General features: G+C 54.0%; 11 protein-coding genes and 1 non-coding gene across 12 annotated transcripts; 8 read left to right on the forward strand and 4 right to left on the reverse strand.

Annotated features, from left to right (window-relative positions):
- Positions 1–566: 566 nt before the first annotated feature.
- Positions 567–1346, forward strand: QC763_305428 (uncharacterized protein; the record flags this gene model as incomplete). Its single annotated transcript, XM_062910989.1, is given in 3 exon segments — positions 567–813; positions 982–1160; positions 1176–1346. 3 exon segments carry the CDS (start codon positions 567–569, stop codon positions 1344–1346), a joined length of 597 nt encoding a protein of 198 aa, XP_062766983.1.
- A 366-nt stretch (positions 1347–1712) lies between these two features.
- Positions 1713–5653, forward strand: QC763_305430 (uncharacterized protein). Its single transcript, XM_062910990.1, has 6 exons — positions 1713–1957; positions 2030–2111; positions 2185–3523; positions 3579–3789; positions 3840–5104; positions 5165–5653. Exons 1-6 carry the CDS (start codon positions 1924–1926, stop codon positions 5351–5353), a joined length of 3120 nt encoding a protein of 1039 aa, XP_062766984.1. The 5' UTR covers positions 1713–1923; the 3' UTR covers positions 5354–5653.
- Positions 5368–6596, reverse strand: PET8 (S-adenosylmethionine transporter). The gene is made up of 2 exons (XM_062910991.1): positions 5950–6596; positions 5368–5904 (listed from the first exon to the last, which is right to left on the reverse strand). The coding sequence occupies exons 1-2, from the start codon at positions 6548–6550 to the stop codon at positions 5618–5620; spliced, it is 888 nt and encodes a 295-aa protein (XP_062766985.1). The 5' UTR covers positions 6551–6596; the 3' UTR covers positions 5368–5617.
- A 279-nt stretch (positions 6597–6875) lies between these two features.
- QC763_305450 (uncharacterized protein) lies at positions 6876–9197 on the forward strand (the record flags this gene model as incomplete). Its single annotated transcript, XM_062910992.1, has 1 exon — positions 6876–9197. The coding sequence occupies one exon, from the start codon at positions 6876–6878 to the stop codon at positions 9195–9197; it is 2322 nt and encodes a 773-aa protein (XP_062766986.1).
- A 154-nt stretch (positions 9198–9351) lies between these two features.
- Positions 9352–11058, forward strand: QC763_305460 (uncharacterized protein; the record flags this gene model as incomplete). Its single annotated transcript, XM_062910993.1, has 2 exons — positions 9352–9831; positions 9886–11058. The coding sequence occupies 2 exons, from the start codon at positions 9352–9354 to the stop codon at positions 11056–11058; spliced, it is 1653 nt and encodes a 550-aa protein (XP_062766987.1).
- A 19-nt stretch (positions 11059–11077) lies between these two features.
- BET4_1 (Rab geranylgeranyltransferase) lies at positions 11078–11786 on the reverse strand (the record flags this gene model as incomplete). Its single annotated transcript, XM_062905784.1, has 2 exons — positions 11078–11490; positions 11543–11786. 2 exons carry the CDS (start codon positions 11784–11786, stop codon positions 11078–11080), a joined length of 657 nt encoding a protein of 218 aa, XP_062766988.1.
- A 244-nt stretch (positions 11787–12030) lies between these two features.
- On the reverse strand, positions 12031–12564 carry BET4_2 (Rab geranylgeranyltransferase; the record flags this gene model as incomplete). Its single annotated transcript, XM_062905785.1, is given in 3 exon segments — positions 12031–12216; positions 12234–12434; positions 12508–12564. The coding sequence occupies 3 exon segments, from the start codon at positions 12514–12516 to the stop codon at positions 12031–12033; spliced, it is 396 nt and encodes a 131-aa protein (XP_062766989.1). The 5' UTR covers positions 12517–12564.
- A 679-nt stretch (positions 12565–13243) lies between these two features.
- On the forward strand, positions 13244–16384 carry QC763_305480 (uncharacterized protein; the record flags this gene model as incomplete). Its single annotated transcript, XM_062910994.1, has 3 exons — positions 13244–13997; positions 14052–14475; positions 14530–16384. 3 exons carry the CDS (start codon positions 13244–13246, stop codon positions 15947–15949), a joined length of 2598 nt encoding a protein of 865 aa, XP_062766990.1. The 3' UTR covers positions 15950–16384.
- Positions 16385–16411: 27 nt separating this feature from the next.
- QC763_0053040 lies at positions 16412–16504 on the forward strand. Its single transcript has one exon. It is a non-coding gene; the product is annotated as a tRNA-Ile (tRNA).
- A 289-nt stretch (positions 16505–16793) lies between these two features.
- Positions 16794–18166, reverse strand: QC763_305490 (uncharacterized protein). The gene is made up of 2 exons (XM_062910995.1): positions 17625–18166; positions 16794–17554 (listed from the first exon to the last, which is right to left on the reverse strand). The coding sequence occupies exons 1-2, from the start codon at positions 17819–17821 to the stop codon at positions 16912–16914; spliced, it is 840 nt and encodes a 279-aa protein (XP_062766991.1). The 5' UTR covers positions 17822–18166; the 3' UTR covers positions 16794–16911.
- QC763_305500 (uncharacterized protein) lies at positions 18125–19501 on the forward strand (the record flags this gene model as incomplete). Its single annotated transcript, XM_062910996.1, has 2 exons — positions 18125–19398; positions 19453–19501. Exons 1-2 carry the CDS (start codon positions 18425–18427, stop codon positions 19499–19501), a joined length of 1023 nt encoding a protein of 340 aa, XP_062766992.1. The 5' UTR covers positions 18125–18424.
- Positions 19502–20622: 1121 nt separating this feature from the next.
- QC763_305505 (uncharacterized protein) lies at positions 20623–21474 on the forward strand (the record flags this gene model as incomplete). The annotated part of the gene is made up of 2 exons (XM_062910997.1): positions 20623–20841; positions 20869–21474. The coding sequence occupies 2 exons, from the start codon at positions 20623–20625 to the stop codon at positions 21472–21474; spliced, it is 825 nt and encodes a 274-aa protein (XP_062766993.1).
- Between the last annotated feature and the right edge of the window lie 1403 nt (positions 21475–22877).

A 22877-nucleotide genomic window follows, 5' to 3' on the forward strand; every position in this document is an offset into this window, starting at 1 on the left:
ACATCGGAAGTAAGTGATATCCTCATCAACACTCTTCAATTCAAAGGGGCTATGGCTGACCTCAATGATTGTGAAGGGGGTGGCGACTTTCCGATGACCAGAGCTCGTGCTGCTTGGGGTCCTTCGACCGCTGCTCCAACTGGCAAGTAACGATGTTGATTGATCTTTTTTGTCTTGGTCCTCTTACCTTTGCTCTGAACCTGGGGGTTCTCAAACCCAGCTCTGACCAAACACGGCTGATTTAGAAAGTTAGCTAACCTCTATCAGAGCCAGCCTTACCTGCCCGTCCTCGAGGGATCACCCTCGAACAGCCCTCGCCCCCACCAGCGTTCCCTCTGCCGCCGGTGCCACGCCTGCCCGTCCGGGCCCGAAGCCAAACGCCGGCGACCGCCAGCAGCCGGCCTGAGCTCCCGCTGCCGCGTTCTCCGCTCGGTGCTGTCGAGCCAATCGTGGCATCCGACACGGAGACGAAGCCAGGGCCAGAAGCTACCGGAAGCCCTGGTGAGGCAGCGAGCACAGACCGGCAGGAGAGAGTACAAATAAATCCCCACACACGTAGGCCTGGGATGTACTCTCTCTTTCCCACCAAAAGCAACAGATTTGCCGTCACCATGATGGCTTCATCAACCGCCAGCCCTTCGCAGGGCAACGCTCTCTCGTCGTCGCCGTCCCTGGGCTCGCAGCCCACAGAGAATCTTGCGCCTCCGGGCCGGCCCTCTTTGGAGGAACGGTCGCTGTCGGCTGCGTCGGTTGCATCTGCTGCGCCCTCGTCTGCGTCGGTTTCTGCCGGGGAAGAGTCTCTGCCTCGTCCTGGTAAGTTGTCCCAGCAGGTGCTGTTCTTGGATCGAAAATTTGCTGACGTTTTCCTTGAAGCCGACCACCTCGAGCCAAACAATCCGTATGGCTACCCTGCTCCTCCCGTGTTTCGTAAGTCGTTTCCCACCGATTCAGATGGCCGACTTTGCTAACTTCAAGTGATAGGCCACAACTGGGCGAACCCCAACCGCCGTGCTGCCCGGGGCTCTGTCCTCGGTGGAGCTGTCTCTGGCGTTGTCGTCGGCTCGCGCCCTCGACCTTCCCTCTCTGGTGGTGTGCTTGCGGTTCCGTATCTGCCGTTCTCGCTCCCGCCTGTGCTGCCGGGCCCCGTCTCGCCGCCCGCGCTCACTCGACCCGCGCCCACTCGACCCGCGCCACCGGCCCCTCCCTCCCGGCCGCCTCCTGCCGTTCCCTCGTCGCCGGCCATCCCGGCCCGGAACCCTGCCCGTCTGGGACCAGCTTCGCCCGCGCCCTCCGGCTCTGCCCGAGATGACAAGAAGACCCATGGGGTGAAGAAAGAGGAGAAGTGAGAAGGAGAGAAGGATCCTTCCCTGTATCTTATTTGTATTTTTACAACGATATGGAGTTTGTGGAGTTTGGGAAGGGGTGGAGGGAGATACCCAAGGGACACAATGGAAGACATTGCCTGCTGATTTGAGCGGGATATCACAGACCTCTGAGAATCTTCCTGAGAACAAGTGACCAGTGTGAAGACATGATGATGACTCTGAGAGTGGAGAGAGAAAAGAGACGTTGGATATCTTGGCAGGCCCAATCACGTGGATCTGCCAGGTTTCGAACTTCCAGAACATGGGGCAGTCCCCACTGAAGCATCCTTGGCAGCAGCACCAGGAACGCGCTTAGCTCCCGCTGATCTGGGGGAGCTTTGGAGCTGTCCGCGCGCCCCAAAATACCACCCCGCAATTGCCTGTGAACACGAGCTCAACTTCAATATTCATCCATTGATTATCTCTCACTTGAGACTAGGTTTCAGATATACTTTGACTGCTACTAGTATCATTCTGGACGTTTCATCCATAAAGTATCATATCCACTGACATTACCGCGCAATCACATGGTTGGCACCCAACGGGCTATCCATTCGCCATGTCCAAAAAGGCCCGCCAGAGAATCAGCTATGGTTTGTGCTACCAATGCGTCGTCCTGCAGCATCCCTACAGACACATCTCCATCTGACGCTTCCAATTGATAGTCCTCGAACACCCCAACTCCTCTCCTGGCGGCCATAGACTCGGCGTGAACGGCCTTGCCATCGACCAGACAAACAGCATCCTGTGAGAGCGTCGCTCCAGATATACCGAACCTACCCCCAGAAGTTCATTACTTACCGACATATGCTCCCCACAGATACTCCGGCGGCCGCGATGGTGTCCTCTGCGCCTGGGATCTCAACCGAGATCTCGTTGCCCCCCAGACCTCCCACTCCGCCATGATCGACGAGACGATGAGCGCCAGCACATCCAAACGGGCAACCACATTTCGAGCACAATCACAAGCGCATACCCACTGGGTCAACGACATTACGCTCGCCGAGAAGCATACAGCCGTTGTATCAGGCTCCTCGGATCTGTTTGTCAAGCTATGGCGTCCACTAGCCGAAACACCGGCCGACCCGGTGACCATCGGCCAGCATGCCGATTATGTCAAATGCGTCGCGACACCAACAGCAGACACAAACTGGGTAGCCTCGGGCGGCCTCGACCGCAAGATCAACTTTTGGGACCTGGCAGGAGGCGGAAACATCCTCGAGATTGACGCCCGAGGTGAAGAGGTGGCTGAGAAGGGCAGCATCTATGCCATGGGGGTAACACACAACGTTGTCGCCAACGGCGGACCCGAGTCGACAGTACGGTTGTGGGATCCAAAAACTGGTAAACGTATCACCAAGTTTGTTGGTCATACGGACATGATCAGGTCGATTCTGATCAGCGAGAATGGGGACTTGATCATGTCTGCTAGTTCTGATCAGACGGTCAAGGTGTGGAGCGTCACGGCGGGAAGGTGTATGCATACACTTACCATGCATGACAGCAGTGTTTGGGCGCTGTTCTCGGATGACCCTTCGCTGCACACCTTTTACAGCGCTGACAGGTCGGGGTTGGTGGTCAAGACGGATGTCAGGGGTACGAATGGGGAGTTTGACAACGGGCTATCGCTAGCTGTCGCTCAAGAAAACGATGGCGTCACGAGAGTAGTGGCCTGGGGAGACAGCATCTGGACATCAACCAGCAGGGCATCGATCAACAGATGGAAGAATGTGGACTCGAGTGATCATACGCAACTGCCAGAGGCGTTCAGGGCACATCGGGCATCGTTGGCCACGATTAGGAGTCGGGACGGATCTTTGTCGTCGACTATGGTGCCGCCTGCGTCTGGAGCCGAATCCCCGTACAAGCCCCGGCATAAGCGAAACATTTCGGAGAAGTCCATTTTGAGAATCTCGAACACGGCTCCTCTTCCCTTTACGTTGGGTAGCGGTAACGTGGATGAGAATTCGGTCAGTCCAGGCTCACAGGTCCCGGAGCCGGCGTTCAACATGGTGGAGCTCCCTGAGCCAATACAGCATGAACCAGAGGAGACCATAGCGGGCCAGTTTGGGCTGGTGAAGCACAGGTTGTTGAATGATCGGAGACGAGTGCTGACCCTGGATACTGCTGGTGAGGTCTTGTTGTGGGATTTGATTCAGGTATGCTCCCTCTCCCACTTTGTTTTGTATGTGCGACGATATTGACCCTTTGAAGTGCCGACCGATTCAAGAGTTTGGAAAGCATCACCTTGAGACCATCGTGCCACAGGTTAACACTAAGGAGGCCGTGGCGCCGTGGTGCTCGATTGACACCAGCTCGGGCAATCTTGCTGTTGTGTTGGAACCTTACAATTGCTTTGATGCAGAGATGTACGCTGATGAGTTGAGCTCTGTGGAAAATACGGAGTTTAGAGAAGACCAGAGGAGTAAGTCCTTCCAACCTGAGGAAGGTCGGATTGCAGCTGACAAATTCTAGTCAACCTTGGGAAATGGGTCCTCAGATATCTCTTTGCCAACCTCATCGACGAAGAAATCCGCCGTGACGAGGCCTTCAGACACAAGCTCAACGAAGAGGTGCTCAAAAAGACGGCAGGCGGCGGTAGGATGCTGCCTCCACTGGCGATTAGTATTCCAGGACCAGCTGGATGGCAGTTTTCTGAACCCTCATCGTCAGCTACACCGAAGGCTGCTGGCATGAACTACCCACCCATGACTCCTGGGATGGCCATCGGTCTTGCTACCCCCGGTTCACCAATGGCTCCTTTCCTGGATGGAGGCTTCACCACACCACTCAGCCCACTTGAGAAGAGAACTTCCCAAGTCAGCAGACCCTCACAAGAACGCGAAGACTATTTCGCCGATGCGATACAAACGCCGGGATTAGATCAGAGCAACAGACTAGCTCAAACTCCCGCGGCCGAGGTGCCCCCGACCCCCGGCCCTGAGCAACCAGCCAAGACACCAGGTGCTACTGAAACCAATGGCAAAGAGAAGGAGAAGGATGCCAAGGACAAGGAAAAGGACGGTGGGAAGACTCCCAGCACGCCGTTTGGTGGAATGAAGAAGTTTCGAATGGGCGGGTTCAGCATGAAGCTGGGTCGCTCGGCATCTACACCCCAAGCAGAGAAACCTGCCGCCTTGGACGAGAAGGCCGAGGAGTCAGAGTCGAATGGCAGCCAACACGAAAGGGAATTTGACGACAACCTTGGCGGCGTCGTTCAGAAGATTAAAGCGGAATACGAAGAAGAGCTTGTTGACAACCCAGGCCAGATTGTCGAAACGAAAATAACGCCCTCTTTACCGAATGATACTCCGGTTCTTAAACTCCCACCTGGGACAAAAGTCATTATACAGGAAGAAACTTCTGGCGGCTCGGCGGAAGTTTATCGTGGGACGGTGGGGAGTGTGGGTACTGATGCGGATGAGATTGAACAGAAGGGACCGAAGTGGCTTGGGGAGTGTTTGCTGCAGAATGTTCTCCCAGTCAAGGACGCGGTGAAGGTCAGCTTTGTGCTGTTTCCGTACAAAGGGGAGCTGCCTGAGCTGGTGGCGGCGCCGGATGGGAATAATAGGCTCAATGCGAATAGGATGCTGAGGGTGAAGAAGATTTTGGGGTATGTGGCTGAGAGGATTGATCGGGAGTGGAAGGAGGAGGTGGAGAGGGTGGAACGGGAGGGAGGAGAGGTTGGGGAGGGGGTGATGAGGCCGGAGGAGTATTTGGAGTTGTGGTGTAACGAACAGGTGAGTACTACTAGGGGGTGGGAAAGGGAAGGTGGGGGTGGTGCTGATAAGACAAAACAGATGTTACCGAATAAGATGACGCTTGCGACGCTGAGGACGCATGTTTGGAGGGGGGGGAGTGATATTGTTCTTCATTATAGGGCGAATGGGAGGAAGGAGATTAAGTTGACGGAGCAGGTGGAGGAGGTGGTGAAGGAGGAGGAGCAGGCGGGGAAGAAGAGTGAGGAGGTTGGGACGCCTGGTGTTTAATGGTGTTTGATGGTGTGGGGGTGTTTATGGGAGTTGAAGGAAGGTAGAGTTTGTATATGGTTGGTTGGGTGGGTTGGCTTTTGCAGGGCCGGCGAATGGTAATTATTGGTGATTTTTTTAGCGTAGTAAATGTACATATTATATACAGGCGCTCAGTTTGATCGCACAACACAACTAGGGGTATCAAGATCTATGTGCATGGTGTTGTTTCGTCTATCATGTTCCCGTCCCTCCATTATTTTTACTGTCCTTATTTTCCCACCTCTATAAGACACTCTCTTCCCCCCTCTTCTTCTCTCCACCTACAGAAAGCGTATTCACCGCCCACTGGTAACTCCCCAAGAATATCGCGCCCCCTATGCTGATCCACATCACCCTCGGGCCTATCCCCGCAAAGAAGGGACGTATCCCGTTTTCTCTCAGGATATCGGTCATGACTTTGAACATGCTTTGTTTTTCAGTCGAGAGCATGACTCTCGTCTTGAGGACATCAAGCGGTGTTGTCACCGCGGCGGCGAACCCGCCAGCCACCGAACCGTAGAGCGCCGACTCTGGGGCGGAAACTTCAGTTGATGTAGAGGAAGAGGAACTATCACCAAAGAGTCCCCTCCCGGTGCGTTGTTTCCTCGCGCGGCCCCACGACTTGAGACCTTCCCATAGCGGGAATTGGAGCACGGTAAAAGGGACCTCGCGGATGATTGTTATTGTCCAGCCTCTGTAGAGCTCCTTCCACACACCGGGGAGACCGATGGTGCTGTATTGTGCAATGATGTGCCGGAAGGCTTGGGCGGAGGACCCGTTGTGGTGGCCGGCTTGGGCGCGTTGTTTTACTACTTCGGTGGGGACGCGGACGGCGCAGGCGGCGATTTCGCCGAGGGAGGCGGAGAGCATGTGGTGGTAGGCTGGGGTGCTTGTTTGGTTTGGAGAGGTGGGCAAGGGGGGGAAGTTGTGGGAGAGGAAGGATTTGGTGTGCTCGTAGGTGGAGAAGAAGAAGGCCGCTCCGGGGGCGGAGCCGACGAGGCAGGAGCCGATGCCGCGGTAAATGCCGCGGAAGCCGCCTGAGGAAAAGAAGCCGGTGGGGGATTGGAGGCGGGTTTTGAGGGTGTCGAGGGGGAAGAGGAGGAGATCGACTGTTGTGCCGGCTAGGGCGCCCGAGAGGAGGGCGGTGTTGAAGGGGGGTGGGGGGGGTTCTGACATTGTGTCGGTTGGGACAGAGCGGCCGGTTGAGAGGTTCGGAGTGGTGAGGATGTGGCCAGGCGCAGAGCTGGTTGTCGCCGGCGTCGCTGTCACAATCGCAAAGGGCTGAGATGAAAATTCCCGAGCTCCGGTCCGGGCCCGGCAGGCAAATGCGTCATGCTGGTGGGCCCGATGCGGGCTTGGTGTGCCAAGAGGTAGGGGTTGAGGCGATCACTTGTGAATACAAAAGCTCGGACCCCTCACGACTTTGATGGTGATTTATTTGTTCTCTCTTTTTATTAGTGACAGAGATTTATTACTCGGTATCTGGCTCACCTGCGATGGAATGGGAACGCTACCGCCTGTTGTGCACAGCACAGCGAGGGCCATCGCCCCCCGCGAGTTCCTAGACGCCCTCCACGCAACATGTAACCCCAGGTTCCCCTACGACCGTGGGCGCTCCCACAAGCCCATTGCCCTCGCCATCAGCGGCGGTGTCGACTCCATGGCCCTGGCCTACCTCTCTACCAAGATCAGGACGACCGATCATTGGTTCAAGGTGGCTGACCACCCCGTCAGCAACCCTGTCGCTTTTGTTGTCAACCATGATCTGCGGAAGGGCATGGTTGAGGAAGTCGACCAGGTAATCAATGCCCTGAGAGGGCTCAAGATCTTTGCCTATGTTGCCAAAATCGACTGGGCCCAGGTATTGGGCAAGGGTGTGGATCCCAACACGGTGCCCAACATCGAGACTCTTGCACGTCAGCAGCGCTATCGGAAATTGGGCACCTTCGCCAGGAACTGCAAGACCATGTCTTTGCTCACGGCCCATCACGAAGATGACCAGTATGAGACCATTCTCATGAGGCTGCTTTCCGGCCATGGATATCGCGGCTTGAGAGGGATGCGCCCGGCAACAGACATCCCCGAGTGTTACGATATGCATGGCATCTACCAGAGCGGCTTTATCGATGACCAGAGGAGTAAACACCCTGTGTGGAATATTTACCCAAACAGGGCCGAAAGGACCAAGATATTGCGAGCCTTACGTGATGATTTCCATTTCGACTTGGCCACGTTTGCTGAGAACGCGGAACCCATGATGTGGAGGACAGATCTCAAGGACGCTTTTTCTGCCGACCAGGACTATGACGAGTGGATCGCCAGGAGCAACAAGCCTGCCCCTCCGCTGCCGACGATGGACTTTGAGGATGGGGGAGTCATGGTATATCGGCCGCTGCTACACTTTTCCAAGGATCGCTTGATTGCCACCTGCTTGGAGAATAATGTTCCGTGGTTTGAGGATCACACCAACAAGGACCCGACGCTGACCATGAGGAATGCCGTGAGGCAGATGTGGAAGAATCACCGCTTGCCAGAGGCGCTTCAGAAGCCGGCGATATTGCGATTGGCAGAACGGTGCAGGAAGAGAGTGGCTTTTGAGGAGGCTGAAGCAGATCGCCTGCTGCAGAGTGCTCTGGTCCCTCATTTTGAGCCCAGTACTGGCACGTTGGTGGTACAACTGCCGAAATTCCGACTCCCACGAGTGTCAATATTATCGTCAAAGTCACCTGAGGGTCGCCAGAAGCGGCTTGATCACCATCGCTACATCGCCGCTCTCCTGCTTCGAAAGCTGATTTCCATGGTCACACCGGAAAGAGAGCTCAACCAAGCTGGCCAGCTCGATCATCTCGCATCTATGCTGTTTCCCTCCCTGGCACAAGATGGCGTCGAGCCACCACCTCCCAAGCCGTACGTCATCTGCGGCGTACATTTTGTACCCATGATGGGCCCCAACAGCCAACCCTTCCGCTGGCTCCTGACCCGCGCGCCCTACGCTTCGAATGTCCCACGGCCTCGTACCGGTTTTTGGGCGCCCAACATCAGAGGAAGATGGGGCAAAAAACCGCACCAGTGGAAGACAACCGGATGGTCAGGCTTCAAGCTGTATGACGGCCGGTACTGGATCCGACTGCTCAGCAGGCTGCCAGGTAATCTTCATGTCATGCCATTTGAGGCGGAGCATCAGAAGCCGTTCAAAGAAGCGCTTGATGAGCAAAGCAAGAATGACCTCGCGGCTATGCTCAAGCGGTATGCGCCTGGCAAGATACGGTACACTCTCCCTGGAATATACTCCAGGGTTGATGTTACGGGAGTAATACAACGCGATGAATACTGGCCGGATATTGAGGAACTGGACAAGTATGGGGCCTTGCGTAAGCGTAACGCTGATGGCCAGTGGGAAATCCGAGAGGAGGCTGTCGAGAACGAAGAGAGCAAGGATGCTGAAAAGAAAAGCTCGGACACGGTGGAACAGGAGCTGCTACACTCGTCAGCCAGTAAACGAGCCAGGCTGTTGCAGGCCAAGGCCTGGGAGGATGACATTACGGAAAGAAGGACAGATAATCCGCCCCAGCTGTTGGCGCTGCCAACGCTGGGAATTCATATACCGGGCTTGGAAGACTGGCTGAGGTGGGAGATTCGGTACAGGAAGCTTGATCCAGATATGCTGCTCACGGTGAAACGGAGGAAGTTCATGCCAAAACGGAGGAAGGTCAGGAGTCAGATTCGAATGTCGTATCGGCATATGTTGCTGTCGGGGTTGATCAAGCCGAGGTACAGTAGACCAGTACGGCGCCGAGAGGTGCTGAAGTCAAAGTCGAAATAGAAGTAGTGTTAAGTTTAGCCAGTCGGCAGCCTTGCCGCCCCACGTGTTGGTGTCCGGCGCGGTTATGCACGGTGATCGTTGATCAACGGTGCCCCTCCCTGCCATCCAACTTCGTCGCCAGCGTCACTGTCAACTTTGCAGATGCAACACTTTGATGGATGTGACCCAGCATCAACCGGGCCGACGGCGCCATGTTTTCTATGGTTTCTGGGGGTTCTCAACACTATTTCTGGCTCTTGGACTGTCCACGGTTCTCATCATTGGGCTGCTAGTTCAACTGCTCAACCAAGATCTGATAAGCACAACTGATATGATGCACAGCACGCTGTCCAGCGTGGCCAGTCTCACAGCTATATTACTTGCCAGGCTGGGCCTTTCACATGCCTCAAACGCACCAGAGTCGCTCGAAAGTGAAGACTTTGAGATCGACCTGTCTTGGTATCCGCCAAAACCATCTTCGATAACCAACCTCACCACCGTCTTCAACAGCACCGGCGTCTGGGGATTCATCTTCAACACCTCCCACACCCCAGACTCCCAGTATGGCACCTACAACTGGTGCAACATGCCTCATGTCCGGGCAAAGGAATATCCCAGGCCACCCTCAGAATATGAACTCCTCTACGTCGAAGTAGTCAGTGACTCTCCCCCTCTTTTTGCCTGTCACCTCAGTTCTAACACCCCCCAGATCCACCGCCACTACCTCCGCACCCCCTACTCATCCAACTCCTTCCCTGTTGAACCTCACCCCTGGAACTGCAATAACATCGCCATCTACTCTTACTCCTCCCCTCTCACCCCTGGATCACCCCCCTCCATCCCAGGATACCACTCCCCTTTCACCTCCCCCTTCAACCCCTTCCCCCCATCTCCCCTCGGTCTCCAAGGCACCTGCAACTTTCCCCAAATCACAACCCAAGGCCTCTCCGACTCTTACCAGCACGGCCTCGACCTGCTGTCAGTCTACTCCCCTCTCATCTCACCAACCTCAGCCGAGTTCCGCATAACCAACAACCCCATCACCTCCCAAGTCGCCGGCGCACTGATATCCGCCCTCCTACCACCCAAAACCACCACCACCACCCCCCTCCTCATCCAAAACAAAGAAATCGACTCCCTCGAGCCCAAATACCCCTGCCCCCTCTCCCACCACCTCTTTTCCCAAATCCAATCCACTCCCCAATGGAAATCCCACCTGCAGCTATCAAAAGAGATCCTCACCCAACTAGACATCATAAGCGGCGTCCCCCCCTCCGATACCAGTTTCCACATCAGTTTCGACCACTACTTCGACAACCTCTCCTCCAAACAATGCCACTCCCGTCCCCTCCCTTGCTCAGTCCACTCCCCCCACAACAACAAATGCATCCCCCAACACCTAGCCGACACCGTCTACCGCCTAGGCCAGTGGGAGTACCACCACACCTACCGCTCCTCCAAACAATCCCTCCAAGCCTCAGTCGCAAGCTACGGGGTGTGGATCGCCGAACTATTGTCACATATCTCATCCGTGACAAAAGAAGAGACAAAAGTGAGATATCGACACAACATTGCCCACGACGGGTCAATTTCCCGACTGTTGGGCGTGCTACAAGTAGACGATATGCACTGGCCCGGGATGGGCTCCGAGATCGTCTTTGAGGTTTACAAGCAGCAGCCAAAACATTTCGTCAGGGTGTTGTACGGTGGGCAGGTGCTAAAGTCCAGTTCACCCATGCTAAAGGGAAACCCCAAAGGGATGATACCACTCCAACAAATCATGGGGTATCTAGGTGGCCTCATCGGATTACGAGAAAAAGACGGGAAAATGATGCATGATATCAAGGAGATGTGCAACACCCCTATTACCTACAATAAGTGACATTAGAATTATTATATACTCATAACCACCCACCCCCCCCGCCAGGAAGCAACTCAGTCAACCCATAATCCCTCTCCAAATCGACCCACCTCCCCATCCTCATCGGATCCAACTCCTTCAACTTCTTCACCCAAGATATCAGATCCTGCCTCTCATGCTCAAGAGGTTTCCTCTTCTCCAGCTGACACAACCCCAGCGTGTATTCCAACAACGCCTCATGGATCAGCTTCACATCCTCATAATCCTCTAGCAGATCCTTGATTTCCGTGATTTCTTTCAAGAGGTAGTCCACCCTCTGATCTACCGTCAAGGTCGGGACAATGGTGGGACGCCTAACTGGACTGACGAGGTTGTCGACAAGGAACTGGTGATAATACCACAGTGACTGATCGTCGGGGCCGACATTGAGCGCTTCTCGGATTTGGGTCAATTCTGCTCGTCATGTCAGCACCTATCCATCAGTTTCAGACAACAAATAGCATACCGGCATCCAAAAAAGCCCTCCTCTCCTCCTCCCCCGCCCCCCTCTCATCCAACAGCCTCGGAATCAGCGTGCTCCTGCTATGCCAAGCCGAGAAATTACTCAAATCAGCCCGGATCATCCGGTCAGTATACGCAAACTCGCTCTCCACCAACGAATCCCCGCCCAGTTCCCTGCTCTCCAGCTGGCTGACAACATGCCGCCTGTACCCCCACGCATGGAAATTCCTGCGGTCCATCGACAGCATCTTGCTCGCGAGTCCCAACTCGTCCTGCCAAATCTTCTTCGCCTTCTCCACCGGCAGAAGCAGGATAGAGTGATCCAACGTCCAAAGCCGATACGACCAAATCCAATAGCATTTCGGGCTCTTGAGCAAAAGCCCAAAAGTAAAAGACAGCTCCGAGGTTATAATATCAAGATCCTTCTTCTGGGCCTCCCCATCTTCTCGCTCCGTTGGTTCTTGCGCGACAGCGGTATCATCAGACCCCTGGTCAGCTATTATACCACTCCTCCCAATCCTCCGGCAAGCTTGGCTGTGCGGGGTCCTTGTCGAATAAGAGCACGATGACTCGTCGGAACACGTTGTTGTAGTGTCTGACCGAGAAGAACTCGAGCACGCCCTCGAGCATGAGCACCCATCCGACCGTCTTGAGAATAAGCCAGAAGTTAGCGTACGCCTGCGGACGTTCCATACTGTGTAGTATTCCGGGTTGAGCTTGAGGAGGGTGGTGGTGAGGTCAAAGGTTTCGCGGCGGGAGTAATCAGAGGAGGAGACGAGCTGGCGGAGGTGGGATTCGAGGTCGCGGTACTTTTGGATGCGCTCGAGGTCCTGCTGCTTTTGGGCGGGGGTGCGGGTGCGGGTGGTGCGGGCTATGCCGTGTTGGGAGCCGCCTTGCTTTTTGTTTAGGGCTTGTTTAGTTAATTTGTCTGCTGCTGGGAAAGATGAGGGGTTTGGTGAAAGAACTTACATCGGCCATGGTTTGTGTAGTTGTTGCGATGATGTGTCGCGTGGAGGATTCGGGTGCGGGATCGAAATGACGTCGGGTGTGAGGTCAGGAAGGCTACAGCAGCACAGTCTGTGCATTCGTCAGCTGTTGCGGGGCTTTATCGATAAGAGATAGGGGGCTTAGCGAATCGGGGCAGCCCCCTGAAGCCCCTGAATAGCTCCTGCCTTCCATTCAACACCTTCCATGATAGAGAGGATATGGCGGGGAAAGTGCTCAAATGCGTCGAGCGCTTTCCCTCAGTAACCATAATGTGTCGTCATGAGGGTCAGGACCGAAAAGAGATGGGCAGGTGCTATCCTCCCAGTCCCACACGGGCAACAGGACTCCGATCGTCTGGATGACTTTCGTCTGCTCGGCCTCTGCATCTTCTCTCTTGATTCCTAAGACCATCATTCCCGAATATTGCTACGCGACTACAGCATCGGCATCAGGGTACTATTATCCCGTCGGGCGTTTCACGTATGGACTTGTCACCCATCACCGGCCGAACAGGTTTCTGATCATCCAGGCCCGCATCAAACACCGCCGTCTCGATCCATCGACGGCTTCAACTACACCAATTCTTGCTGGCCCTTACACTCGCTAGGTCTTTGAAAAATATCATTTTGTGAATCTCATTAGCATTCGCATCTTCTCCCATCGCTTCTCTCTTCCATACTCTTCTCATTTTTCAGTCTTGGTAAGCCGCAGCTTCGCTATGGGCGCCATACGCAACACCAACCGTGGCTACGCTACAAGGCAAAGCAAAACCATGAACCACGTGGTTCCATACAACCAAGAGTCACGTCGTAAACGGTCCGCCAGCTCTCCTTCCAACACGCGAGACTCGGGATACGGTTCGCTGGAATCATGCCGGGAGAGTCAAGAATCCCCAGAAGAATCTGATGAGCCTGCAAGGCCCATTGAGCTTCGCGAGCTGCCCTCCAACATCAAGAAAACAGGGCGTCCCTTTGCCAACCTGTGCATGAACTATGATGGAAATTCTTCCGAAGACGATGATCAACCCAAGGACGACGGTGAACAAACTCCAATAACCGGAAGCTCGCCGGAGACTATCACACGTCCACCCACAAGACTACACAGAAACACAGTCGCTCTGACCGTCAACTACCCTCGCCCACGACCTGCACTTTCTACATCGCTTTCGTTTGACGCCAGCCCGGCCCTTCCGCGAAGAACTACCAACGGCTCTCCTGTAGCCAGCTTTTCCTGGTCCCGATCACCAGACCGTTTCATTCCTGCCAGACCCAGAGAGAGAGAAACTCAGACGGAGAGGTACAGGACTAGGAAGCCAGCGAACCAACTGACCCGAGCCGAGAAGCTTCTGCGGCACAAGGGAGCCGCCGAAGACGCCTTTTGCTCCCCTCGTCGCGTTCCTAGTGCTCCCATATTTGGCGACCTTCGGGACCGGGGAGAGCCTGTTCATCATGATGGCATTAGATATGTCCCAAGTAAGCCTCTAGCCCCATCAAGGCAACAATACAGAGACTGACACAACATCCTAGCTCCCACTGTTCTCGGACCTAGGGATCTGAATGGCACCCACAACGGCGACAGACAGATCAGCTACGGCGCAGTATGGGGTGTTGGGGGTCTTGGTCCTGGAAACACCGCTGTTGACAATGGTCGAGGTCAGCTGGTCACGAGTAGTACAAACGCCAGGCATTTTCAGTCCAACTTTCCCACACTGCAACCAAGACCCGACGAGCAACGGGAGAAATACGGTGCGCGCCTTGCGGTGGCTCTCGGCCTGGATAGAGCCGAGAAGGTACTTAGGGTCAGTCTCCCTCGACAGGTCGATGCCAACAACCTCAGCTCCCACGGCCTCACCAAATGGAACGGCGTTCAATGGGTCAAGGATCACCCAACAACAGCCGCGGCATCTGGCAAGCCATCTAAGAAGCGCAAGCTACCATTTGCACCGTTCAAGTCAGTTGATGCCCGTGGCCAGTGGTTGAAAGACAGTTAGCTGACTGCAAACAGAGTCCTCGATGCTCCCAGCCTACGAGACGACTTTTATTGCTCTGTCCTGGCTTTTTCATACATCAACAGCACCCTTGCTATCGGGCTGGGTGACATGGTGTACGGCTGGTCTGAGCACGGCGGTGTACAGCTGTTGAACGGCAGTGCGCGACCCTCGCAGTACGAATACCTCGACGGTCCCAGTCATATCACGAGTGTCGCCTTTTCGAGCACCGAAGGGGAAGCAGCTATCTTGGCTGTTGGAAGGTCGAGTGGCATGTTGTCACTTATGTCATTGAAAGATAAGCCGGACCGCGGCGAAAGACATGGGGCAGGCCGAAGACCTCGATTCGAACTGTCGATGGAGTCGCCCGTCTCTTGTCTCAGCTGGAGGCCTTGCCTCAACAAAGAAAGGGCCGACAAGTGTATGCCTCCCGAGGACCGGGAATCCTTCGCGTACCGGGCTTCTTGGACCCATGAGGACTTGCTTGTCGGGACTGACGAAGGTCGCGTGCTCCTGTATGCGGTCGATTGGCCAAGTCCGGAGGAGAAGGAGTTGTGGGGCTTGGATGGCAGAGTAACTCTCTTGCTGAACATCCAGGTCCATTCCCAACAGATCTGCGGATTGGCTTGGTGCCCCAAAGGGAATTACTTTGCTACAGGGGCCAACGACAACCTGTGCTGTCTTTTTGACTACGAGGAACTATGCAACAATATGAACAACGCTGCTGATGAGTCTGGCTTGCACAATGGGTCTACAGTCGAGACTGTCGAGACCGACATTCCTCAACAGGAGCCTCCGAGTGACGACACTACAGGGTCAAGACAGATGCCTGAAAGCCAAATCCGATACATCAAGTCGGACGGAGTGAAGCACAAGTGGAGGCATGGGGCTGCGGTCAAAGCCATTGCCTTTTGCCCCTGGCAGGACGGACTTGTTGCAACAGGCGGAGGATCCAACGACAAGTGTATACACTTTTTTCACACCAAATCAGGCTCAGCACTGGCAACCATCTCTGTATCGGCTCAGGTCACCAGCTTGATCTGGTCCACCACTCGAAGGGAAATCGCAGCCACGTTTGGGTACGCGTCGCCCGAGCACCCGGTCCGCATCGCCGTCTTTTCGTGGCCGGACTGTCGCCAGGTCGCGGCCGTGCCATGGCCCAGTGAGCATCGTGCGCTGTATGCTATTCCCTATCCTAGTGGTCCTGAGGAGGAGAAGCGGACTGAGAAGGGCTACTTGGATGAGCTGAACCCCAAGAGGCGCTACAAGATGGAAGGCTGCATTATGGTCGCGGCAAGCGATAATAGCGTCCGGTTTCACGAAGTGTGGGGGCGAGACGACAAAGTGGCCACTATGGGCGGCGTCGGCATGCTGGGGGGCAGCGACATCTTGGAGGGTCTCGAGGGGATTGACAAGGAGGGGGATGTTATTCGTTGATTGCTTGGGGTTGAATGTCATTGCTCAGGAGAGTATTTGGACACAAACACACAAGACCCTGCTGTACAAGGGGGTGACTTTTGCTGTGGACGAAAATCCACATTGCTACACAACCGGAAGGAGAAGAAGGAACAAAACACACCAGATGGACGAGAAATTGAAGAGATGAGGATGGATGCAGATAGTCAGTCCCGATAAAGAATGCACATAAACAACAAGCTTTTGACTTTGCAACATTCTTTTGTTCTCTCCCCCTCTCTCTCTTTGGGGTTTTTTTTTTTTGGCCCATGTTGATGTTGATGAGGTGAGGAGAATCAGCCGTGTAGATAATTTTGTTTGTTGATAGCGAGCAGAAACAAGAAATTGGTAGCGTCAAAATCAAAGATGGAGTCGAACTTTTGATGAAGAGATAATAGCAAAACATCAAAAAGTTATAATATGAGAAGGCTAAAAGATATACACTGCCCAATAACAGGATTGAACTGTTGACCTTCGCATTACCATGTACTGTTTCCAGTATTAGTACGACGCTCTAACCAGCTGAGCTAATCGGGCTTTTCGTTGTTGAAGTTGGTGATGGGAGGGAGGGTTTATGTATCATCGCGAGTCAGTTTTGTGTGTGTGGAGGAGGTGATGGGGCTGATGTGGATGCCCAGAGGGTGGAGATGGTGGACGAGCATGTGAGAAGCTTCAAGTCTGATAAGATAGTGTATAGCAAGATGGATATATTGCAAAAAACAAAATGACGAAAAAGAGCAAAACAAGAAACTTTGTATAGTACCGGCTTGCAGAGCAAAAAAAAAAAAAAAAAAAAAAAAAAAAAAAAAAAAAAATAAAGGAGAAAAAAAGAAGTAAAAAAAAGGATGTATTCCTCCCACACAACCCCAGCTGCTGCAGTGCGTGACTTCCATAACTCCAAAAACTCCATGTTAAACGCCTGCAAAACGATGAGCCCTGTCCCATCACTTCAAAATGACAATCAACAACACCAAAACAATAATCAACACCACAATAGCAGTCATCTGCCTCCCCTCCCCACTCTCCGCCGCCCCCCTCGCCACCCGCCCCAACTGCCTCCTCGCCCTGTTGAGCGTGCTCGCATGCCTATCCGCCACCCTCTCGCTCTCATCCAGCATCAAGACCTGCGAGTCCAGCTCATCCCCAATCTGCATCGACAGCTCCCTCTGCCGGCTGATGCTCAGCCCCAGCGCGTCCAGCTGCGCATCTTGCTCTTCCAGAATCTGTCGGTGGTAGGCGTGGATTTGGGTGTTTGACAGCCCCTCGGCTTCGTTGCGGTACCCCGCCGAGTCGTCGTCTACCTCGTCGCGATATGGCTGTTGAGAAGAAAAAAGGGAGGAGCGTTGCGCTTCGAGGTCAGTGTCATTGTTGTCGTCTGTGAAACGGACGTTCTTTTTCTGACTGGTGGTGGTGGTGGGGGGAGCGGGGGCGGATTGGGCGTGGGCAAAGTCTTCGGCTAGGGAGGGGTCATTGGGGTGGGTTAGGGTCGAGGTTGTGGCTGCGGTGGGGAAGCCATGGAATTGGGTGGTGAGATCTTTTTGTTGTTTGTTGAGGGAGGTGAGGGTTGTGAGGAGGGCGGTCGATTTACTGGTTGGGATGGTCAGGATAGGTATAGATAGAGGAGGGGGGAGGGGAGGGGAGGAACGGGAGGGCGTACGCTTCCTCGCCTGCTTCTTGGAGCCGTTGTTGTTCTTTTTCTAGGGCTTCGATCCCGTCGCGGAGTTGGTCCAGAGAACGAGAGATGTGGCCATCTTGGGTGTCGTTTGGGAGGTTGAGGTTCTTTGCGCGCTGGCGCTCGAGGAGGGAGAGCTTGATGTGGTCGGCGAGGAGGAGGAGGGCGTTGGGGTTGGACATGATGGTGATGATGATCCTGCGCCTGCGCCGAGTACCAGACTGAAAAAGCAAAAGCGAGGAAAACAAAAAGTAACTAGAGAAAAAAGGCACCAATAGTTGGTGGTGCGCAAGCCAGTGTCTTGGTGTGGTGTTGTTGCGGCTGTTTCAGCTGGCCAGTGACAGGTTGTTGTCGGTTGAACCGCATGGTTCTGGGCCGCTTGGCGCATTACGTAGGACCGCCCCACTGTTCTTCAAGGTTGAGCTACTGTAAATACAAATGTCTACCAGGCAGCATCCCGAGGTCATCTCGGTTTGGGGAGTGTATTTTCCTCTTTGTACTCATAATATATAGAAATTGAGTTCTTCTTGACAGTTATTGAAAGACTTCATATTCTAAAATGACAACCTGCTTGTCTGCTGTGTCGTAGGTGGCCAACTGGCGGCACCTGGCCTGGCGTATGGCCCGTGCGCCACCCGAGTGTGAGTGGAACAAAATCTCCAAACCGCCAGGTTCCGGGCTGTCAACTGTTCTTCCTACAAAATAATCGCTACAAAATAACACACGCATTGCCGTCGCAACGGCACTCTTTCTTGTAGCGCTTGCCTGTATAAGTCACCATTACGATGGATCACGACGGCCAAGTGATGGCTGTCAATCCCGACACACCATTACAACAGGAGACACCAACGCCACAACATGATCAGAACCAAGATGGAGCAGACGCAACCGCCAACACAACCACCACCACCACCCCTAACCCCGATGTCTCAATACCAGAGCTCCCAGCCGCCTTTCCCAAGCGGCGTCGTGGCCGTCCTCCTGGACGTCCCAACATGTCCACCAAGGAGGAAGAGTTCAAGGACCACCCGCTAGTCAAGAACTGGAATGCGGCATGTGCAAACCCCAAAAGTCCCATTCTTACCGTGGCCGTTGCTATCCGCGACGCCTTGTCAGACACTGCTCTCAAACATGAGAATCAGAGGAAGATCTTCTGCTTGCCTAGCCATGAGTACATACACTTTGTTCAGGGGTGGATTACCGCTCGTCATATCGCTGCTCAACGGCCCAGTTACGTCAACGGCCTACTCATTCACTCTCGCGGTCAGGACGCGCCGGTATCGTGTACCACGTGTGCTGAGCGTCGCTCTAAACACTCGTTGGGTCCGTTTTTGGAGTGTCGGGTGCTACCAGAGTTTTTCCATGGCAGTTGTTCCAACTGCAAGTGGTTCGACAACACGTCCAACTGTTCACTGTACAAGGGTCCAAAGCCAAACAGAAAGAGGAAGGCAAAGGAGGATCAAGCTGCTCTGGATGCACTTGAGGGCGGAGAAGCAGGGCCCAGTGATGCGAATCAGATGGTTGTCACTCAACAGCATCAGCCACCGGTGGCAGCAGGACAGACCGGTGACCACATACACCCTCAGCTTATGGGCACTGGGCCGAATATGCACACTGGTTATCCGGTTCACGGGCTTCAGACGGGTCAGCATATGACTGATGCTCAGTTTGCACTGTCAGAGGGAGGGCAAGGGTCTCCGGGAAGTGGGGACGGTGGAACAGAGGGTGAGGGTAGTGGTAGTGGAGATGGGGATTCAGAGTGAGTGCGCCTAAACCTTTATGGTATCAGTTGCTGACTGTGCTTCCTCGGCAGTGATGTTGATATGCAGGTATCTCGTAACTTGGGGGCATTTGTTCAGTAGGACTGGGCATGGATGATGGGTTGTGGTGATGTCTAGCTTCATGCATAGCGTACCTGTAGCTTTGGACTCTAGAGCATGTAATAACAGTGAGTAGGTGATAATCAAGTCTTTGGAACAACAAATACTATAGTCCAATGGTGTGCTTACCCAGCGGCGCAGCCTTCATCTATCGGGATCAAGACCTCTAGCTCCCTGATTGAGCGGTTTGTGTTCTAGCTGCTATCAGCCTCACTCACACGCTACCAAGTCCGACTCCTTTAACATCGGGCAGTCGCCAGCCATGAATTTTTAGGGAGGCATACAACAATTTTACCTCCGCAACATGCCGTTATGGGCTCCGAAAACCCTGAGGAAACAACGATCGGCATTGCCGCTCTGGTAGCGGCCGTTGCCGCCCTCCTCTTCGCCGTCATTCAGACCATTGCTGCGCTCGCCCAGTACATCTCCGTTAGCAGTCGATGCAGCAGACGTGTGAGCGGCGTGTTTGACCTCACAGCAGGCTTTTGGTTCCACCTTTCCTCGCTGTCGTGGAATCCGCAATATCGAATGCCGGTGCTCACCATGCCGGGGTTGCGGTCAGAGCCAATGGTGACCATGGAGAGAGACCCCTCCAACGCCGAGTTCAGGTCTGGGAAGAACTACGACAATAAGAGAAACGGATATCTCGACTATGGCGTCCTGCGCGTGGTAGCGGGGAGTGATAGGTCCAAGGTTCACAGGGAAGTCAGCATTTTACCGACAGTTCTTTGGGGTGTTTTTGCTGTGGTGTGGACTCCAATTGCGATCGCTCTCTCTTCCATCACTCTAGTCTTTTGCTACCCACCGGCGTTTGCGTGCAGTTGCGCGTGCACAGGGTGCTGTGGCATGGGTCGGCCTGAGGAGGAAGAGGAAGAACAAGATAAACGAGACAGATTTGACTGGTGCCGTCGGAAAAGGTCACGGGAGATATGCCTCGACTTGCTGACTCCTTTGACATTTGCATGGAAATGGGCCATCAAGTACAAGTCCGCCATGGGAGTTCACCTGGTCTGGAGGCCGTCGCGTGGTCTCAGTTTCTTGTCGATTACCAGGCTATTTGGTGGGGACACGCCAACATCAGGTAAGAGTGGCGGTTGGCAACGATGATTCCGTCGGATATCTACGGCGCTACTATCGAGACGACCATGGCTGATGTGGAGCTGTTGGCCGCACTGTCAGGAATGTCGTTTTCAAGCTCACCAGGTGTGATAGCGCGGACGAAATGTGGGGAGATGCTGACCAAGTCTCAGCACATGGTTCTTGGGGCGGTGGTGTACTACCGTTCAGGAAGGGAGAATATCGCGCCCAAAATCACCATGAAGGTCCTGTGCAAATCCTCCACATGGCTGCACTGTCTGCTGGAGATGCAAAACCACCTCAAGGCCGTCCGCTCATTTTCATCAACTTCAACAGATGATAGTAAACAACATAAAATCACAACCCTCTTCACCCACCCCTGGAAACACAACCTCTCCTCTGGCCCACCCCCCGCCCTCTCCTTGCAAGCAGAACTGAAAACTTACCCCCCTGTCGTTTCTGGTTCTCAATCAAGACATGAAGTGTTGACATCGGGGCATTGGAGTCTGAAGCCTGGGGCAAAAGTGGTGAAATCCACCAGGATCGTCGGGCCTATCGGGTGTTTTCTCAACCCGACTCAGACTAGGACTTGGCTGCGTGGAAGTCTGGGGCGGGAGATCGAGATTCAAACCCGGAGTGTCTGTCTTGACTTTGCAGTACTAAATAAGAATTGCACGGCCGTATTGTGTAAATGCCCCGGTAGACCTGCCACCATTGCCAGAGCTGTGAAGACAACAGGATCGTTTGAGGTGTTGATGGCGGTTGCGGCGGTGAATAACGATTTTTTTGGGGAGGGTGGGGAAAGGGGTGTTGGGTACTACGGCGAGGGAGCTAGCAGGCTGGGTTTTGTAAAGGGGATCAGAATGACGGGGGGTTGAGGAGGGAGGTGACGGGTTGTATACAACGGGCGTTGGAGGCTGGTGGAGAGGAGGGGGTGGTGGTGGAGGGGAGTTCGGAGTTGGTCAAGGTTGTTATGGCTAATACGGAGGTGGTGTTGAGGGGGGTGAGGAGGGGGTTAGGGGTGGGCGATATGTGGGTTGGTGATCATGGGGAGGGGAAGGTCTGGGAGGATGATTTTGGGGGGTTGTTTTGGGAGCTTGAAATTTAGTGTTTTGAATTCTCATGGGGCTGAAGTTGGTGATAGATATAGGTAACTGGGTAGTTGTGAATGAGTGATACGCGCCCATGTGAGCCAACCATTCCGCCGTCCTGTCGTGGTCGTCGTGGCGACGAGGAGCATCCATCCGCTTTCATTTTACCCATACATCATATGATCACAACAAACCACCCGCTCCGCAACCCAGCAACCACCCCCATGTAAGCGGAGGATCTTGGGAGCCTAGTGTCACTGGTTAGGAGAGCGTGGTGCAACGGTCAAAGCCGTTGCCTGCGTGTTGGTTGTCTCCGTCCCAAACAGGCCATCATGTATCTCACATTCCCTTCTCCGATGCCGCCTATTTGTGAGGCTGAATTCTGAGCCATTCCTTGGCTTAAGTTCACTTCACAAATACGCGGCATCGGAGAGAGCAATGCGAGCGAAATGATGCCTTCACCACGGGTGGACAGTCTGTCTCTGAGGATGCCATGACAATCCTTTTATTTTCGGTCAATTTGAAGTAAAAAAAATGTTGGTTGAGGACTGGAATCGAACTCGGTCGCTGTCTGCCAGTCTTGTCCCTGGTTTCTCCAGCAGCTGGGAGGAGTGACCACAGTATAAATATCATGTCCACGTTGCTCCTTTCCAACCGAACAGCAGGCTACAGCCATTGAGGATTTGACTATGACAGGCCCCGTGGTCAAGTAGACAGTCTGCTGGCTGAGGGGAATGTCGAACTCCTCTCAGGGCTCCCACAAGGAGTTTCACGTTTGGTTCCGCCGCGAAGCAAAATCCGAGGGTTTTCGTAACTGATCTTATTCTCTCACTGAAGCACAGGTGATTACGGCATGATTGTTGTCGCCCACCGGCTTCCCATAGAATCCATTATCGTCGCAGTCTACCAGGTGACTAACATTTGACCCAGTAAAGGGACTGGTTGAATCCTGAAGCCCATATCAACAAACATGTCAAGTATGTACTCTTGCCTCTTTCGGAAAGAAGCGTGCAGAAGGAACAAATGTCAGCCACATTCTGACGCGGTCAAAGGTCAATGTATGGACCTTTTACCTGCCCGACAACTTTTGTTTGCTTGGACCGTCCGTTATCTCCGAGTGTTACGTGAAGCCTTCTTGTCCGGCCTTGCTGCAGGAACGTGCCGCCCGAAATCCAATTACGGCCACATAT

The sequence above is a fragment of the Podospora pseudopauciseta genome, chromosome 3, assembly GCF_035222475.1.
Source record: "Podospora pseudopauciseta strain CBS 411.78 chromosome 3, whole genome shotgun sequence".
Classification (NCBI taxonomy): Eukaryota; Fungi; Ascomycota; class Sordariomycetes; order Sordariales; family Podosporaceae; genus Podospora; species Podospora pseudopauciseta.